The sequence below is a fragment of the Corvus kubaryi genome, unplaced genomic scaffold (genome assembly GCF_017639235.1).
Source record: "Corvus kubaryi isolate FWS band 111438036 unplaced genomic scaffold, C.kubaryi_AGA036_p1.0 37284, whole genome shotgun sequence".
Classification (NCBI taxonomy): domain Eukaryota; kingdom Metazoa; phylum Chordata; class Aves; order Passeriformes; family Corvidae; genus Corvus; species Corvus kubaryi.
In genome coordinates, this window is record NW_024581088.1 from 3,088,680 (window position 1) to 3,108,821 (window position 20,142).

Here is a 20,142-nt window from a genome sequence, read left to right on the forward strand (position 1 = left end):
ATGTATATTTAAACCAGTATGTGGCCAGCATACTGTGTCTCATGAAATCTCTTTGACAGGAAGCCCCAGTTAGCACAGACACTGCTTTTGGGCTTTGCTGTTCATAGCATTCAACCAGGACTGCAGGAACAGCAGTCAGGACAGCTGAACACAGGTGGATCCTCCATACTCATGTCAAGGTCTCTAAAACCCCAGAGATCCGGACTTCTCAGAAGGAGGAAAAGGATGGGAGACCTGGGCTATCAATAGCCATGGATCATCTACAAGGACCTCTAGTGATTAGTGGGCTAATATGAACTGTTATTGTTTACTTTATTCTCCGTATTTACTGTGTTCTCTGCTTCTCTGTATTTACTTGCCATACCTGGTGCAGGGACCAGAGATGGAAAAGTCAGGAGGGGATGTTTCAAATGTTCCAGGTTGTTTAAAAAGGATAAATTAATAATGAGTGGGGTTTGTAAATTGAGAAATAAGAAGAGGACAGATTGATAGGGAAGATGTGTGCTAATGTCTTTACAAACAATTCCATGGGTGAAGATATGGGTGTTAATGTCTTTGAAACGGTCTTAATGTCTCTGCCAATTTCAAGCAGTAGGTTTGTTGCAGAGCCCAGCAGCTTGGCTCCTGAAACAGACAAGTAGGTCTGGACAAGCCTGAACTTCTGAACTTTGGGATAAGATGACAGGTTCAAAGGGGAATATGTGGTAGGTGGTTCAGAAAGGTTGTACCTTTCTGTACCTCAGCCAATGGGGAAAGGAAGAGGGCAACATGAGGCAGGGAGTTTAGGATAAAAGGAGGCAGCATCCTCTAAAACCTTGAGTGAGAAATGGCCGTGGGCATGTGCCCCAGTGGAATCTCTCCCTTTATTTGAATAAAGTTGAAGGACTCCTCTGTCTCCATTGTGGACACTGGCTTTTCATAGTGTGATTTTCCTGCCTGGAGCTGGAACAAACTCTCCTGTCAGCCACTCTCGGCCTGTCATGGCACCTCCTGGTCCCTCTGGCCAACTTGGCCCCTCTCTCTGGGTGAACCCATTCTAGGGCCCTTGGCCCTTCACAAAGAAAACGAACTCTCTGAGGGGCTCCTGCCGGCTTCTCTGGGATAGGCTGCATCACTGCACTGGGCACCTCGCATATCCCTGGGATCCACCTGCCTTCTCCGTGTAGTAATGGCGCTGCTTGTACCCACAGTGCTGTGCCAGGTCCGGTTCCTCTGCCTCCTCCGCTTCGCCTCCCAGTGCCACTGCCCTCACCCCACTGCAGCGGGGCTTGCAGAACCCACGATGCCCGTCCTTTGTCCACCCTGTTATGTGGCTAAAAACTTCCACAACCATGGTCACTTTCTTCTTCCAATTCCACATGCACTCTGTCTTTGTATCCCCCGTGCTCCTCTTTCTCAATTCAGTCTTCCGTTATACACTAATAAATCAATGTACTCTATCTTCCTGTATTTGATACAAAATTTACCTATACTTGCGGGCAAAATAACACCTTCTGGGTAGTTTTTTATCCTTTTAACACCATGAATATACTCAGGATTATTCTGCAAATCGAAAAAGTAAATGAACATACAACTCCATTCCATTCTGAAAGCAATGAGATAGATTTGCCTTTACAAACAAACCGTGGGTCTCCTGATAGGTAAAGATAGATACTGAGAGACTAAAGAAGCAATGGGAAGAACCATAAATTCCATAGGAAAAGAAAAAAGGGGGGTATACATTAGAAGGGGGTCTGTATTAAGCAATTTGGGAAGTCTGTACCACTCAAGCACCTCAGCCAATGGGGAAAGAGAGAGGGAAATGCAGCCGGGAAATTAGGATAAAAAGGAGACTACATCCTCTAACAATTTGAGAGACCCCAGGGGAATGCCCCATGGCCTCTCCCTTCATTTGGATAAAGTAACAGGACTCCTCTGTCTCCTTTTTGGACATAAACCTCTGGTGTTTGTGGATTAATTTTTCTTACAATTCCTTCTACAAAACAGCATTAGTTGCAAAATGGTCACTCCCATTAACACGCCACTTTTTGCGATCATTTAGCTCATGCATCAGCCACCAAAGATAACAAGTTGTTTTCTTTTAAGGGTTCACACACACCCCCAACCCCCACCCCCAGCCTCTTCCAGTTCCTTAAAACACAAGGAGAAATTTTGGGGATCTGTTCTTCCCAAGATAGTCCCACTCCATATTTACCACTGTAGATACAAAAATGCTGCTAGCAAGGATTTTCTTGCTATTTTCTAAGCCCATGAGAGACTTTTCTCTCTCTCAGAAGAGGTAGCAGAGTTATGGAAACAACCAAACACCTGCAGCCTTGAAAGTCTTGTTTATAGTACAGTAGAAAATATTTTGACAATGGATGTTTTAGGATTTTAGCCAATCACCCCAAGGGATGGCTGATCCTTTGTCCAATTAGACTGTGAAGAAAAAAGTCTATAAAAGAGTTGTAAAATAATTAAATAAATCAGTCTTGCTCCACAATTCCTGCCTGCTGGATCTTCTCTCCTCCTCCCTACGGCTTTGGGACACGGTAATATACCCTAGGGTTGCAGTAATGTACCACCAACAAAAAAAACTTTTCTACATCTTTAAAACATATTTTAAACCTCTTACAGCTTTGTTTGTTTTTAATAACCTTTTACAATCTTTTAATACATTTTTACAACTTTTTACAATCTTTCCCTCAACTGAAATTATGCTACGAGCATTCCTGTGTTAGCTAGCGCGTGATCTTACACAAGCCAGTACAGTTACAAAACCTCTGAGCCCTGCCTCGCTTCTGTTAACCACTTAAGAGTTTTCCAATTAGCTGGGCACTTGTACTCCCTTAAAAGTACAGTTTTCTGATTAGCTGGGAACTTGAATCCTCTTTTGATATTCACTTATGTAGTTTTACAATCACTTTTAATAGAAAATAATGAATTATATCATCACTTTTATAACCCAATCGTATTATAGAGCTCAGTTTCTGGGGGTATTCTGTGCTGCAGCTTATATTTAGATAAAATTTTATACCCACAATAATGCCTTAATAAAACCCAGAGGTTTTGCCTTGAATTCACTGGATTATAACATCAAAGGATCTCCCTGAAAAAAGCTTTTGATGCACAGCGGAGTCCTCCATCCCATAAATCTACAGAGCATCAAAACCATTGTCCCATCTGGGGTCACAAGTAAATTGTTACCAAAATCCTCCAAAATCATTGGGATAAATAAGACTCTCTAACACTGTCTTCTAAGTGTTAAGGAGTGTGTGTGTGGCTGACAAAGTTCCAGCCTCCACACAGATGCCGAAACAAAACTTTTTTTAGCAAACAAAGAAATTAATGTTCATGGGTTCTAAGTTACCCAATTCTCTTCATTAGTTAGCATTCTATCCTCTATTGGTTATTGATTTCTTACTCTTCATGCTAATTTGAACCACATTCCTCTTACCATCTTTTTCTCAGGTGGGAGATCTCCTGCTTTCCAAAGCCTTAATCTCCTCTGTATCTTCTGATTACTCCAACGCCATAGAAGGGTCATAAATTTAAGATCCCAGATGTCCAATCTTCAACTCCCTTTGGCTTTGTTTATTGAAGCTTGTCAGGGTTAGTTTTAGCAAACTTAAGGTTTCAGTGATTTAATGATGGAAGTAATAATAAGAGCCTGTGAAGAAACCTAACTAGTGCTGGCTAAAAGTGGGCACTGCTTGCAATTAATTAAAACAACTAATTAAAGTAAATAGTTAGGAACATTATATCATTTCCAACAACAAGCAAGCACAGGCACCAGGGCAGGAGTTTCCCACCCCAGCCACAGAAAATGGAAAGTAGATGTACTCCTCAAAATTACAGCAGGAATTACTGCTATTCACTGCTCAAAATATATCTGTTACCAGAACCCAGCAGTCTCAAAACCCAGCCAGGGTGCCCTGGAGGTGCCAGGTGGATGCAGAGCTTCCCAGCTAAGCAGATGGAGCAGGGCACAAGCTGCCCCTTAGTGAGTGGGGCTCAGGGGCATGCAGAGCTCCATATCATGGATCAGGAAACTCAGGGAAGAAACTTGAGCCCAGTCTTCTGACTCAGCCCATGCCATAGTGGCACAGCCAGCCTTCCCCTGCCCCATCTTGCTCACCAGGCTCTGAGCTGGGGATGCTGGTAGGGGGAGAGTCTCCTTGCTCAGTTTCCATACACCCCACCATTTACAGCCTTTATGATTACATTCAGCTCTCTGAACCAAATCATTAGTCCCCAGCACAGCTCCCAAGCTTTAATTTAACTCTACTGCTTGCATTCACCTCTGCCTTTTGGCAGCATCATCAGGGCCTCTGTGGGTGCAGTACTCCAGCCCCCCACCCTGCCAGAGCCTCCCTCAGCAGCCTCAAACATCCCTGTCATTACTGAACCATGCCAATGCAGTGTTAGGGCATAGGACTTTAATGTCCTTAACACAAAAAAAAAATTTAAAATATAGTAAGTGTGTCCTCTTATGAGACATCTGCTTGGTGGGGTATGACCTGCAAATAAGCCTCTTTCAGACATTTGAGAGAAAGTGAGTTTTTATCTCTCAATCAGGTTTCCTAATTGGAGATGCTGCAGGTTTGAGCATCAGGCAGAAACAAGAAAGACTCAGATTTTGATGCCAACTGTTCAGATGTTAAACTGTATTTCTAACTGGGGTCACTGATACAGACTTTGCCACTTTTGTTCCATATCCTACATTTACTTGGGATTTTGTTATCTCATGCAATCATTTACATCTAACTCCAGAGCAAATTCAAGTTCAGATCCAGGAAACTGCAGCTGCCTTGAGACACATCTACTCACCATCAAGTAACACTTCTATCCACTGTCCAAAGCCTGCTCGTGGCCTGAAGAGACACAGACTCGAGCAGACCAAAAACATGTAAAACAAATAAAGCAGCAGATTCTACTCAGAAAAACTGTCAGGAGTAACTTTGATCCTGTGTCTGCCACCATCTACCCACCAGCAGACCACAGCTACTGCTGTTGGGGCAGGTGTGCTGTGACAAGCCTGTGACCCATTCTGCAGTCCTGGAGGGACACCCAGCAGTGGTCACCTCACAGTGATGCCACATATCACTGTTTATAATGACTCCAAAACTAGAAGCCTCAGGGCTCTTGCTTCACTGGTGGCTCATGCTGGGCTTCATTTACCTACACACAAGCCAGGATGGGTCTTCTTAATTAGTTCCCACCATGTCTCACCCATGCACAGCTCTCAGCAGGCACAAGGCACAAGTTAAACACATGCGGTGGAAAGTAACAGCAGTTGGGGTCATTTGCTTCTGCTGCCCAAATGCAATGCTCCAGGAATGGAACAGAAATATAAGGGCAAGAATTTCAAATTATATCCCTCAATTTATTGATTTGTTTATTATATGGGGCAACACAGCCTAGGGTACATGGAGGAGTCCAGGGCCATCCCTGGATGCAATCAGCATTGCCACCTGCAGTAGTCCAGTGTTATGGAACCTGTGCAGCATCAGTGTGATCAGCCTGCAGAACAGGAGGCTCAGGGGGGACCTTCTTGCTACAACTGCCTGAAAGGATGTTGTAGCCAGGCAGGTGGCGGTCTCTTCTCGCAGGTAACAAGTGATAGAACAAGAGGAAATGGCCTCAAGTTTTTCCAGGGGATGCTTAGATTTGGTAATAGGTAAAATGTCTTCAACAAAAGGGAGGTCAGGCATTGAAATAAACTGTCCAGGAAAGGGTAAGCATCACCATCACTCCACCACCATTCAAGAAACATGTGGTTGTGGTCCTTAGGCATGTGGTATGGTGATGAACATGGCAGTGCTGGGTTAATGGCTGGACTCAGTCTTACAGATCTTTTCCAAATTAAACAATTCCACGATTCTATTGTGAGAGCTTTCTCCCCCAAAAGGCATCAAAGCCTCCTATGAAATCACAGAATCATAGAATGATAATCATAAAACCATAAAATGTGAAGGACTTCACCAGCCGAAAATTCTTCCTGGTTCAGATGCCAGTTAAATGCATGCAATCTAATCCTTCTGTGCCTTTCCAAGTCTGAGATGGCAGGAGGCTCAATACAGGAGGGCTTGGGGGGATCTCACCTCTTGGGGGGCCTGAAACCTCCTTCCCCCTTAATCCAAACACACTTCAGCTCTGGAGCCAACAGAACTCATGGGTGAAGGTGCCTGATGCTTGGGAAGGCTGGTTCCCTCCTCTGTCACTACTGCAGTTCGGTACCACTCCTCTGGCAGCTCTGTACATAAATTTTTACACCTCTGAGCTAAATTAAATGAAGCATTAAAACGTTTCAGGCCTCTTGGCTTCAAGCACTGGTGACACTAAGGATTTACTGAGCAGCCAAAGTCCAACAAGGTCTGTCCAAGGGGTGCCCTTCTGCCCTTATTCTTACCTATAAATGTTATTTATCAATACTATATGTAATAAAATAAGTACTTTTAAGAGCAAGGCAACACTTTTTATTTTTATTTAAAAAGGCCTTGATGGCAGGAATATAGTGTAAAAATCATTGGAAAAACTAAAAGGCATCAATACATATTGGAATATACACTTTTTACATAAATTACATTTATTTATTTATTCTTTCATTTGAGGTTCTTATTCGATATTGAGGTCTAATAGTTAATAGGTCCTGGGATCTGGACGTTTAGACCACCGTAGTCTAACATGTACATGTTCATGGGCCATTGCTGAAAGAGAGGCAGAGAAAAAGAAGGCAAAAGCCTCTGTTAGAACACAACACAAAACCATGCATCAAACCTCTGACATGTTCCAACACTGGCTGTTGCCCCCACTTTCCAAGTAAGAGAACAGAACCAATCCCAAACCAAAACACCACCAGCAAACTTGACAGAAAACCTTTTAAGTTTATATTTCTCTTGTGCATTTTTGGGGAGTTTTATTTGGTATCACCCACAACTGAAGCCAAGCCCTGAGGAAGCGCAGTTGTATGCATCTCCCTGACTTTATCTCCTATTTTTCCACTTTTGTGGCATTCTAGAGCTCTGCACTGCTCTCAAAACCAAGCTACAGGTACACCCAGCACAGCTTGGACCATGGGGAACCACTGGGTCCTGCTGAGAGGCACCACAGACCTGAGGTGATGTCACCAGCACTCGTGTTTTAACCCACTGGGTTAAAACTGAGGTGGAGGGATTTGCTGTCTCATATGCAGCACCCACTAAAGCTGAGCACCCCCGAGGCACACTGCAGGAATGTAGGAGAGTCCCAGGGGGTGTTGGACACTTTGCTCTGCTGACCTCCCCCAGACAAACCCTGCAGACAAAGACAGCCCCACAGGTGTGTCCCCTCCTTCGCCAAACCTGCTTGTGCCATTTTACATCATACTTTATAGTGTTAGTCAGGCAGAGAGAGGTGGTGACAGTTCGAGGAGAACAGAGAGCAGCATCCTGAAGCAGAAAGATAGGTAGGCAGTAACCCCCCTAGTATCTGGAAGGCTTTACCACAAGTGAGATCTGATTTGTTGAGGATGTAGACTCCATATTGGAAGAAGAGGAAGAGGAAGATGAGGAAGAGGAAGATACCGAGTTCCCTTCGGAGATCCTCTTCCGCTTCCGTTTGGGAACACTGATGTCTTTCTCTGCAAGAAAAGCGGGAAGGCATGAGGTGTCCGAGCCCTGAGAGTGGTCCCTAAATGTGGGGACTCATCTGCCCTCTCTGACCTCGCCTGTCACAGAGCATCCCCCTGCAATGTTCTGTTGTGGCCTCCATGACCTGGCACAGAGCTGTCAGCTTTCCTCACACTGTAGGCATGCTCTTGCTTGCCAGATCTCCCTTCTCTATTCATCCACCTCTTTTCATAAAACTAATAGGATCGTACTTATCTCTAGGACTGCTAATTCTGACACATTTGATTAAAACTGTCTGAGATTTATTGGGAGGATGGGACAGAGAGAGAAACGCATTCCCAGTGATGACAGAAACCTTGTTGCCTTAGAAATTCAACTGCTAAATGATGGCTCAAATTAAGGGCTTTAACCAGGGAATAAATTGCTCATGGTGAGTAAATTGCTAATGGGAGAAGGATAATCATATCCTCCAGAACATGCTGGAAGTTTGAGCCAAACAGCCGAGTCTGCCCACAGCTCACAGAAGTGGAATCCTCCAAGAGGATAGTTTACTCTGGAACAGATGCTGAGCCTGACTTTTTGTAAGGTAGGATCTTCTTCCCATCCTGCCCTGAGGATGTGGGAGGTTCAAACACCACGTCACAACTCCCATCCATTTTCTCTCCCACAGTGCCAGCAAAGCCACAGTTATGTCCTAGCCCTTCCCTTACCTGTTTGTTTGGCCTCAGTGCAGATTTCAGCAAATGGCCTGTGGAAGAGACAAGGGGTGAGTCAGTTGTTCCACTGTGTGTGCCTGCCTGTGCTGGGACACAGCCCAGACCCTGACCCTGACCCTCCTCCAACACTCCTTTGTGTGGAGAGGGGACTTGGGAGCATCCCCAGTGCATCCCGGAGGGAAGCAACCTGAAAGAACTCAGCTGGATCTCTGAGTTACTTGCCCCCATGTGATGTCCCTTCCCAGTATCATCATCCCAAATCGCATAAGAAAGGGGACAAATCAGCCCTGCTAACTCTTCACTGTGCCCACCCATGGGCAAGCACCTCCCTGCAGCACAGGACAGTGGATGCCAGGGATGGAGCATCCACCACACAGGTATGTGGTGGCTCTGGTGGCCTCATGGTGAGTTGCCCTCCTTATGGCTGAAGAAGCAAGGACAACACTTAACAAACAGAAACCTCCCCCATCACAAAGCTGGAAAAACTTACTGGAGCTGGTTTATAATCACTATTCGGATGCTCTCCCGTGCCTTCAGGATCTTCTCCAGCCGATGAATGTCATAGGTATTGGGATTTCTGAAAGGGATATCGTCTGGCAACCCGGTCACCTCCACAGCATCAGGACTGTCCCTGATGAGTTTATAGGGCACCATGACAGGCCGGTTCAAGCCCAGAGCCTCTCCTGTAATGGCAGAGCAGAGGACAGCACAACAGCTTTACCCTACAGGGCTCCAGAACCAACCAAGTGAGGACCAAGAGCCCTGGGGGACTTTGGGAAGCCATGGGTGCTATGATGCCCAACCTTTGCTGTAGTCACGTCCCACCCAGCCATTTTACATCTACCTGCCCAATTTATTGTCTGCTCTGTTAGTCTCCATTTAGAATTCTGTCAGGAGCCTCAGGTGAGTTCCGGACACACACACAGCCGCACTTGCCCAAGCCCATGGCTGGACCAGCAGCAGCAGCATGCAAGACAGCCCAGGACAAAGGGGAAATGGAAGAGATTTGCCCATTTCATCTTGCCTCTGTATGTCAGCAGGTCTGGGCGTCGCCCAGGATGGAGATCAAAGCCATCCTCATCCTCATCATCACATCACATCACATCACATCACATCACATCACATCACATCATCACGTCACATCATCCCTGCCCATTTCTTGAATCAATTTATCTCTTTGGCCTCCACAACATTCTACGGCAGTGATATACCTCAATTTAATTCCTTGCTGCATTAAAAGCCCTTCCTTCTGTACAATTAAACCCACTGCTCACCTCTCTGGATACCCCTCCAGTTCCTGCTCAGTGGGGAGCAGAGAACATCCCTCACTCCTGCACTGTTTCTAACTCTAAGAGCCTGGTCCCACCTTGCATCTCTGCAGCCCTAAAACCTGAAGGTGTTAGTGGCTACACAGCCACGTTTCTGGTTTTCCTCCTGGAGAGTTTGTCCCATCAAAGGCTGACATCAGACTGAACAAATCCTGCTACTGTGCTGCATTTTGCCATACTCCTTCCCCTCTCCAAGACTGAGCAACAAGGTCATGAACAGGAAGGTCATGGTCCCACCTGCCAAGAGTGAGACACAGGGACGTCCCTGGGGACAGGCTGTAACATGGAGCAGCAGGACAATATCTGCGCTGCAGCAGCTGCCATGTGCTTGGGCTATAAATAGAGGGGCCTTTGTGGAATTAATTTTAACTGTGGCTGCTCTCAGCAAAACCAACCTTACCCTGTGATGTGTACAAGCAAGAGACTCACCGTATTTTTCATTGAAAAGCTCTTTCACTTGCTCTCGGAGAATCACCTTCTCTCCAAGCCTGTTGGCATCGTCCTCATCTGCAAAAGCAAGAAAGGACAGGGGTGAACTTACCTTGTTTCCTTCTGAGCCCCTGGAAAACCAATGTCACTGATATAATGCAGGACAGTATCCCTGTCTCTCTGCCCCAGCATGGCCTGGGGACACCTCAGAGGTGCTGCTCTGTGCTGGTACCCTGCAACACCTTTCAGAGCTGTGCAAAGCAGCTCTAAAATGCTGCCAGATCTCCATTTGCCATGTGCTGCCACAGCTAAAAGCATTTTATATCTACTTTGCAAGGCTGTAAATGACTAGAAAAAATGCAAAGCAATGAAGACTCAAGCCCTCAGTGCCATGAAGGCTCCCACAAGTGACATCAAGGAATGAGAGAGCACTTTTATGGCTAAGCTCCTAAGTGAAGTATTGTTTTATAATATCCTATATAATCAGCTTGGCTTTACTAGCTTTTTTAATTATCCTCATTGTGCTAAACAGTTTCTCTTTCATTCTCTCATTTCAAACGAGGTGCCTAAGACAGTAGATTTTTACACTCAGCTATTTAGCATCCTCAGGAGGCTCTGGGACAAATGACTAGGGTCATGATGCTAACCTTTGACCTAGGGTCAAATGACCTTAACCCTAACCCTAACCTGTCCTTTTCGATGCCTTTTTTCCCCCCACAGGTATAAAGTGAACACATCTTATCTGCCTCTTGCTGCAGTCACCCCTCCAGCTCCTAGCCAGCTGAGATGTACAGTGCAGGAACAGCTCAGTGGGGTGGACTCCCCACCTTCTCTCCTCCCAAAGAGGATCCTCACTGCACCCAAGGAAGGCACTGTCACCCAGACTGGCAAGCCACTGGGTAAAAATAACGAAATCACTGAATGGTTTGGGTTGAAAAGGACCTTAGAAGACCATCCAGTTCCAACTTCCTGCCATGGGAAGGGACAGCTTCCACTATCCCAGGTTGCTCCAAGCCCTGTCAAACCTGGCCTTGGACACTTCCAGGGATGGGGCAGCCACAGTTTCTCTGGGCAACCTGTGCCAGGGTGTCCCCACCCTCACAGGGAAAAAATTCTTCCCAATATCCCATCCCACACATCCCTCCCGGCAGTGTGAAGCCATTCCCCTTTGTCCTTTCACTCCAGGCCCTTGTTCAAAGTCCCTCTCCAGCTCTCTTGGAGCCCCTTTAGGACTGGAAGGGGCTCTAAGGTCTCTGTAGAGCCTTCTCTTCTTCAGGTGAACACCTCCAGCTGTCCCAGCCTGTCTCCAGAGCAGGAGTGCTTCAGCCCTTGGGTATATTTGTAGCCTCCTTTGGACTCATTCCAACAGGTTCAGGGCTTTCTTGTGTTGGGAGCCTCAGCCAGATGCAGTGCTTCAGGTGGGGTCTCACAAGAGCAGATGGCTATTCATGGTGGGCTTTTACAGCATCAAGGTGATCTCTGAAAACCTTGGCATGAGGGATCCAAGCATCCTCTGCCCACAATCTGCAGCTATTTAGTTTCATTTTGAGCAATCACATGATTACGATTTTTTATTATTTTGAGCAATCATATGATTTTTGTTTTAGTTTTAAGCAAACACATGGCTGGACATTTTGTTTTAAATGCAAGGTGACAATCCACTGCAAGTCCCTGCCCCCCTGTGCATGGGACTGATTTCAGTGCTCAGCACTCCAGGCAGAAAGACCCCCATCCCACACCTCAACCACTCTGCTGATGTGGGTGCTGGAGAGAAGCTGGCAACCTCAAACCTCTGCACCCTGCTACTGCAGGGTATGGCCTCAAAAAAGCCTCTTCTCCACCTGGAAAACAATTGTTTTGCCTGGATATAACACACACAAAAAAAAAAGAAAGAAAAGAAAAAAAAAAGCAACCAACTTTCTGTAAAGAGAGCTCAGGGCCAAGTTGTGCTCCAAATACAGAAATGGCAACAAAGCAGCTTGAATGGCATGGAGGAAAAGATATATAGAATAGATGAAAGTCAAATGTTGCCAAGGAGTTCTGGTTTCTAGGTGATGCCTTATGGTGCCACTCTGGAGGCCACGACAGACCAGAGGGGCCAACCCTGTGCACTCCCTCTGTGACTTCCTTGTCATCAATGCTCAGTTTCTGGGCTGTATATACATACCCGTATGGATGTGTAGATGGTAGCAGACAAAACTACACCAAATTTCAGTGTTCTCACTCGTTTAATTCTCTGGGACTGAAAAATGCAGCAGGTCTCTCCGCTCATGCCCCAAGTGACCCGAGTGCAAGAAACAAGATCCCAAGGGGTTTTTTCCACCTTGAGGTGGGTGCTACTCCTGAATTCCCATTCAAGGGCACAAACAAATGTCATGACAATCCTGGAACTGAGCACGCATAACAGCGAAGCCAAAGAGGAGGCTCTGGCCAACAGCACTGCTTCCCAGGGACCTACCCCTCTGTGCCCAGGTAAGAGGGATCTCCATCTCCTTTTGATTTTACCCATTTGGGTTTGGGAATTAATCACTCGAGACCACTGGTGCTCTTGACATGTGCTTAATCCCTCCCATAAAGCAGGTTTATCCATGCTGCTAGCTTTAGGTCTATGGTGGGGTTTTTTGTTTGGTTGGTTTGGTTTTTGTTTTGTTTTTGTTTGTTTTAAAATAGTAGCTAGTCGATTAACCCTTTTTTCCCCAATCCTACTTGCCTGAAGTCAGGACCCCTGCACTCCACAGGTACTTACAGACAAGTGGTCACATTTTTAAAGCACCATTTGCTTTTTTCCTATAGGACTTGTCAGAGCTCAACATTTCTTTGAGAAACACCAAGCTACATTTAGTAATTATTAAAACTGAGGTTTAGGTGTCTGCTGTTGGGCAACAGAATCCAATGCATATTCTTCTAGTGACTCAAACAACCCCCACACAACCAAATCCAAGGTATCCCATGGAAAAATAATGGTTCTGTCTGTGTTCATGATGTTATGTGCAGAACCTTGATCTCAGTGGTGAAGCCACAGCACAGTTGGGTAGGATACCCAATGGCACCTTCTTCCTTCCCATGCCACCACCTGTATCCTCAAATGCTGCTCAAGGGGATGCCTGTTCTCCACTCAGCCACTGCTCATGGAGTAACAACCTCCCAAAGACTTGTCGCAAAGCCCGTTTCATCAGGAAAACTGTCACTGCCCAACACATCCTACTGAGAATATGGCTCAGATCCCTTCTGCAGGCAATCCCAGACTCATCAAAGAGATACTCAGCCAGGGCAGGATCCTTACAGCAGCCAGGATCTGGCCCTGAATCCTAAGAGGATTCTTTCCCCTTCCAGCTTCCATGGCTGCAATTCAGTTATACCTCTGTGTAAATCCAGAATAAATGTGCTGACTTTACTGAGGCTATTCTGCAGTAACCCAGGTTTAAATGCAGTTAGAATTAGCTTAACATATGTATGTTTTCAAAGCAGAGCTATAAGCTTGTGGGAGCAGCAATTAACACCTAGACCCACAGCCAAAATCCCAGCTGATGGCACTGTGGCTGGATCTGCTGTAGCTATGCCGTGCCCTGCCACAGGAACAGGCAGGTGAGCTCCTCCTTACACCTGTACATCAGCCTGTATCTTATGTCCCTGGAGCCTTCATGGCTACCCACCAACCCTGACCCAGAGTATGTGTTAAAGCAAAGCAAAAAAAAAACCAACCCAAATCCATGCAACCTCTCCTTGTGAATGGCAAGTGTATTTGTAACAAAGTAATTGTTGGGACACAGGGATGAAGGATGAGAAGAACGTGTCAGGTTTGTTTGGCTGGAGTGATGGCATCGATGCTCAGGGACTACAGCAACAGTGCTTAGAAATGCAGAAAGGATTAATAACAACAATAAAACACTGTATCATTCAGTTCTGGATATCACAGGGAAACAGAGCAGAGATGAAAAAACAATACCTGAAATTTGGGGGGTTTAGACATTTTCATTCCCATATTAAAACACAAGTGCATTTCTTGTCTGCTACCATCTACGATGCATCAACTGAGCTACGTACCATTCAAAGCAGCATAGGCTTTTTCCAAAGATGTTATCCGTCTAGGGGCTACAGCGCAAGTTAATGGAAGACAAAAAAAAAAAAAAAAAAAGAGAAAGAAAAAGAGATCCATGAGTGCTGCAGCTTGGTTTCTTGGTCATAAACAAAAGCAAAACCCAGGATGATACTGTCTCTAGCAGCTTAAAATTCCTCTGGTCCCTTGGCACAGGGACACTTTTGGTAGCTAATAACTGCTGGGCAAGTTATTTACTGGTGAGCTGGGCTCTCTCCCTCACACCAGGACCTGCTTTGCTGGAATGTGCTTAAGCCTGCAAACATCCCTTTGGCTATGCCACTCTCCTGAGCAGCTCAAGGTCCACATGTGCATAGGGATCCATGGCCAAATTGGCAGCATTTATGGCACGTGCCAGAGCAGCAGCAGCTGTGCTGCACAGCTGTTCCAGTGCCAGAGGAGAAAAAAATATCTCAGGTTAAAGCAGATGAAAAGCAAACAGGGAAATTGTGTCAGTTCTGCAGCAACAGGGGAAATAGGAGAAAAAGGAATCCCTAAGGAGAGGCTGGTGCTTGCCACTGACTCCAAAGTTGTAAGTGACATAAAAAGAAATTAATTTCTTGTGGAAGAACAGCAGGGATGGGACTGTGACCAGGATTTGCATGATGGGCAAAAGGAGGAATGAAGTAGCTCATCCTGCTGAAGTCACAGCCACAGGGAGAGCTGGTGAGGAGGTGCAGCACCAGGGCAAGGAAGGGGCTCAGATGGGAGGCTCTTGATGTCAAACTGCAGTGTGCTGACACTGGCAAACTGAAGGGGACTGGGGAGACAGCAGGAGCATGTGTTCAAATTTCCTAAGCAGAGGCATAAGCAATCTGAAGTAGCTCCAAATACCTAGCTCAAATTATGTCGTTTCAAGCAGGCTCAGGAAAGCAGCCACTGCAGCACAGAGCTCTGTTGATGCCTTCCCTGCATGGGGGAGGAGAGCCCTTTGGTTCAGCAGCACAAAGGAACAGAAAAAATATGTGGTTCTGCCCAGGGCAGCTGCAGGCACTGAGATTTGGGTGTAGACCCACATGAGGTGGGGCTCTTCACCCCCAAGCTGCTGGAAGACAAATTCTGCCGTAAGTGGCTGCAGCAGTGCCGCTCACTGGCACGCTGCAGGATCCCGCCCCAAAATACGTGATGATCTCTGCAGCTTGGGCCCCTAAATCGCTGGTGACACCCTGTGGGCAGTATCTGCCACACTAAATGCTTAGGCAAAGTGGAAGAGATACATATGGGTCATGCTGGTGCTGGGAAAGCCAAGAGGGAACAAGGTCCTGGCACGGCTTCTATCAAGGAGGAATGCAGGCAGGAGCACAGGCAGGAGCACAAGCAGACTGCAGGCAGAAATGGAGAGCAACATATGGCAGGATCTTTCCAATATGAATCAGAACTGGTTTAGAAAAGGCAGCATGGCATTTCCTTTGGTTGGCAGCAACTCAAAGGCTTTTGCAGCATTTCAAGGTGCTGTTACAAAATTACCTTAAGAAAGGTAATTAAAATTTCTTGTCCTGCTAACCCAAACGTGCCATCAGCCTTTAACCATAGGAAGCATCCCACCAGGTTCAGGGCAACTGTGCTGCAAGGTATGGGGTGCATCCCAGCGTGCTGGACTATGGTCAGGCTGTAATGGCACCCATCTCACTGCTTGATAAGCACTCTGAAAATGAGGGGGCTTGGGGTGTCTGAAGGACACAACAGGATATGAGGGTGGTGGAGAGCAGAAGGAAGGAAAGAGCAAAGTAAACACAAGGACTTGGATGAAGTGAATGATGGTGCTGCCCTCTCAACAGTGAGAATGCCACACACAGAGGCAAATGGGAAAAGGAGACAAAGCTAGGGAAAGAAAAAGGTGATTGGAATCACAGACATGCTTATAAACAGGCTTTGAGGCTCCACAGCTATTCACACCTGATTGAATTTTAAGCCTCATAATTATCAATATATAAAAATACATATTTTTACACACACACACACACACACACACACACTCCCCCACATATTATATATATATATTCAACCTGCTTGAAATTTCACCTTAGACTAAAAACAGTGACCAGCTGAACACTCAAAAATAATCACCCTGGGCCTGGCTGGGGGGTTAAAAAGGGTTGGGGGGTGAAGGGAGATGGATATGGACCTTGAAAAGCAACCTGGTGATGGAGCAAGATGTGCTCAGCCCTCATCACAGCTTTCCTCTTTTCTATTTTTCTTGCTAGGAGTTTCCAGTGCGAGGCACATCTCATCAAAGTCTTGAGGAGGATTGTGCTCTTGTGATTAGAAAATAAATAAATAAATAAATTTAAAAAGGATGCCTAGATGTGTGATTTTTTAAATTAAAGAACACTGCCTGCCCTACTTTATTAAGTGGAGAGTGGAAAATAATCTATCATGGTGGTAGGGAGCTTGGAGAATAGGACAGATAGAGCTGGTGTACATTTTCACATAAAAATTAACATACAGAAAGATATTTTTTGTGTGTGTGTATGTGTGTGTTTACTTATGCTTGGCATTTTTTTTTCAAAGGCTCATATTAAGCCAGTTTTGTATCTGTGCCTCAGGAAAAAAAAAAACCAAAAGGATAAGCATAGTGTTTATAGCACTAGAGCATCACCCCTGCTCATTCACTCCTGTTTAATGCTGAAAGATCATGCTGCTTTCAAGAAGGGGTTTTGCAAATCTCTTTTGCACAGCAGAGACCAGCAGTGTGGAGAAGAGACACTGGAAATCAAAAGGAAAACTTCTGGATGCCAGAAGGATTGTGCTCCTGGGTTAAACGCCCTGGGGAAGCAGTGCAGGTGAAGTGCTGGCACGGTGGCCTGTCATAGGCCACTCATACTCAGTAATGAGTATTTTGGACCAAACCACTACATGGCCTCAGGGCCATTGTCCCATCTTTGAGAAGCTGCAAACCTGCATTGCGGAAGGGCTTTTTCCAAAAAATCAGCAATTTTTAATTAAATTAATTAATTAAAATTTATTAAAATTAAATTTATTAAAATTAAAATTAAATTTATTAAAATTAAAATTAATTAAAATTTAATTTTAATTAATTCCCTGCAAAATCCACCTCCTTCTGCAAACAGCATCCCTGCAGGCACACAGCCCCCAGCTGCTTCTGCACTGGCAACCCCACCTTCTCCCACTAGAGGAAAAACACCATCTCAACATACAGATTACAGATTATCTTGAGAAAAAAAGCACGTGAAGCACTCAGATTGTATTGAAATCCTTTTACCTGTTTCTGTTACACTTAAAAAATGGGTGTCCCCAAAAGAAAGAGATTTGTGGTCCCGCAGTTACCGGGAATGCTCTTTGTGATACAGGAGGTGCACAACTTTAAAGCATATTAAATGCCATCATTTAACCTAAAGGCAACTAAAATCACTCCAAAGTGATTTTTTTTTTTAATTAAATTTCCCCTTTTCCTTAACACGTGTACTCTTCATGTAATTTTTAGCCAAAATGATCCACAAAACCCAATAGCTTCCCTTATGTTTATGATGTCATCTCCTCAGCTTTCCAGCTTTTGGAGACCTCTGCAATGCCATCCTACTTGGGAGTAACTATTGCTTTCATTTTAACCCTCCTCTATGAAATAAAAGTGATTTTCACTGATTTTATTTTAATGCCAAGAATGCTGCTGCTCTTCATTTTACATGACAGGTCTTCACTACACAATATTGAGGTAAAAAGAAGACACTTTAATTTAAATTTTTAGTGACCGATGGCTAGTTGGAAATCATTCATTTTATTAAGGCAGATGAAAAGCAATCAAAGTCAAGGCAGTGACTGCACCACTGTATTGCCACCAACCACTTTGGTGTAGTGGGGTGGAAAAACAAACAACGGGTTAATTGCTGTCAGTGGGGACTAGGGAGGGGCAAAATACAATCAGCTCTTTTCTGGACGAGACATTCCAGTGGTAATCTGACTACTAGAAAATACTTAAGAGTCCTGGAACTGTCTCTGAAGATTTGGCAAATATGGGAAATTGTCTATAACAAATTGAGATGTCACGTAAGAAAAACCCCTCACCTGTAACTGCTCTTATTTAAAACCTCAGTGGGAGGAGAGGGAATGAAGCACCCAGCCTGGCAGGGATGCTGTGACCTGCTGAGCCCACTCGGGTACTGAAATACACATAAAGTATGTCTTTGGGTTTGTGCTAGAAGGCCAGTCTGTGAGGGGAGCATTCAACTGGAGAAAGAGGGAAAAAATGTTAAGCATTGAAAAGAAAATCAGTCTCGTCTACATCTCTATTTCTCAGGTTGCATCTCCCAGCCAGGTAGCAGCTTGAAGTATTTGCCTTCTGATGTGCTTTGTGTCAGATCAACATCTTTTAACGTAATATACTGATTAGAGTGGGGGAATGGAAAGACAAGATGTGGCTGGAGGAGTGAATACATAGTCATGTAACTCTGTGGAAAACTAGAGCTCTGCAAAACTTGTGCTTCAGTGAGGGCTCGTTTAAGGCCCAGCTGATGTGAACGGGCACATTGCTGCTTAGGACCAAAAGATACAAGTCTAAGACCAAGTTCCACAGAGGTCTCAGGGGACCTCCCTATCATTGGCTGGGCCCTACACAGGGATGCAGAAGTGAACACATGGACCATGTCTGAATTTTCCTGACAGCTCACCTTTTGTTAGAGCTCTTAACACCTTTCTGCTATTCCCAATAAGGGCATATAAATGTTTTCCTGTCTGTCATATTTGTCTTTTCTAAATTGTACCATCGCCATGGAGGCTGGCCAAGGAAATGGGAAGCCATAAATAAAGATGACAAGGTTCTTTGCACCCATCTGTGCTCTTCCAACAGTTGTAATTACAGACATTTAAAATTGAGACAGGTTTTTACCCACGCTGCTGACAGCAGCTCTCTTTTCTGAGCAGCCAAGAAATGAGAGACAGCTACTGTGGGGACTCACAGTGAAGGACACGGCTCTGGGATGATGATTTGAGCAGCTGTGAATGGAGCGTACCCTGGATACCCTGTCCTCTTCTCTGCCATGTCTTCCCTGGTGTATCTGCCTGTGGAACGTTCACGAGCTGGAGTGGACTTCACTGCCATGCTACTGCAGCCCACCATGGACCCTTGTGGTTAATCACCCCTTATGACAACCACCTCTTGCCACCCAACCCACCAGCTCATTACAACACAGATTTATTTTAAGAAAACACTTAAGAAAGTGGGTGTTTTCTTAAAAAGAGAAAACAGATCCCTGCCCTAGATTAGCTCTTGAAAAATGCCATCATTTCAAGGCAACAGCAGCAGTACTGATGGGTGACACTGACGCCAGCTGTCTCAGGCAACAAATGCACCAAACAACAACAAAACCAAAGTGGGAAGCCCAGGAAAGTGAAGTCAGAACAACCTCCCTCCAGCTGATAAAATTATTGCTTGCAAGTTTACAACTTCCTGACCACCACTAAACACCTGGCTAATGCATTGCTTAGGCAAAAAGATATCATCTCTTACCGGGTTTGGGGATGAGTCCTTGAAAAGGCCTGTGAAAAATAAGGAAAAAAGGAGATTTAAAATGAAATGGTACCGGGAAGCCAGCATGCCTGAGCTGAACACCCTGATGTGGCCCAGGGAAGGCTGGGGATCAGCCTGTCCTTCACACGCTATGCCACAACTCACGTGGGATCAGCAGGAGCTCTGTGGGGATGAGGTCCCTGCAAGGGGCAGTGACCCCTGCTTGAGGCAGCATGATGTACCTCATGCCCCACTGATAAGAAGACAAACAACATGATCCAGTGAAAGGGTGACGGAGACACTCTTAAGCCCACTTTTTTCCTGTCTCACCTTAGTCTGATACATAGCTAAGTGCTTTTCCCTCCCTTCCCACTTATGGCCATCCCCTGAGGCTGTGAAATGCAGAGGACCCTGCCACAAACACGGGGTGCTAAAGCACAGCAGGGTTCTGAGCACTGCCCTGCACCACCAATGATCAGTCTCAAGCCTCCTAAAAAAGGGGATGGGATTTCTCTGCCTG

At 45.4% G+C, this 20,142-nt stretch overlaps 1 protein-coding gene across 11 annotated transcripts in view; it reads right to left on the reverse strand.

The window, feature by feature from the left end:
- Positions 1-6,435: 6,435 nt before the first annotated feature.
- GTF2IRD1 (GTF2I repeat domain containing 1) overlaps positions 6,436-20,142 on the reverse strand; it is a 73,314-nt gene continuing 59,607 nt past the window's right edge. For 6 of the 11 annotated variants that reach the window (XM_042025883.1, XM_042025887.1, XM_042025885.1 and 3 more), the window contains 7 exons: positions 19,623-19,651; positions 14,107-14,154; positions 10,063-10,140; positions 8,796-8,988; positions 8,300-8,337; positions 7,464-7,600; positions 6,436-6,689 (listed from right to left, as the gene is read on the reverse strand). In XM_042025883.1, the coding sequence (XP_041881817.1) occupies positions 6,615-6,689; positions 7,464-7,600; positions 8,300-8,337; positions 8,796-8,988; positions 10,063-10,140; positions 14,107-14,154; positions 19,623-19,651 (598 nt within the window). In that variant the 3' untranslated portion in view covers positions 6,436-6,614. Of the gene's footprint in view, positions 6,690-7,463; positions 7,601-8,299; positions 8,338-8,795; positions 8,989-10,062; positions 10,141-14,106; positions 14,155-16,283; positions 16,414-19,071; positions 19,175-19,622; positions 19,652-20,142 lie in introns of those variants that run through there. The other 5 variants (XM_042025884.1, XM_042025893.1, XM_042025886.1 and 2 more) reach the window with 4 other exon arrangements.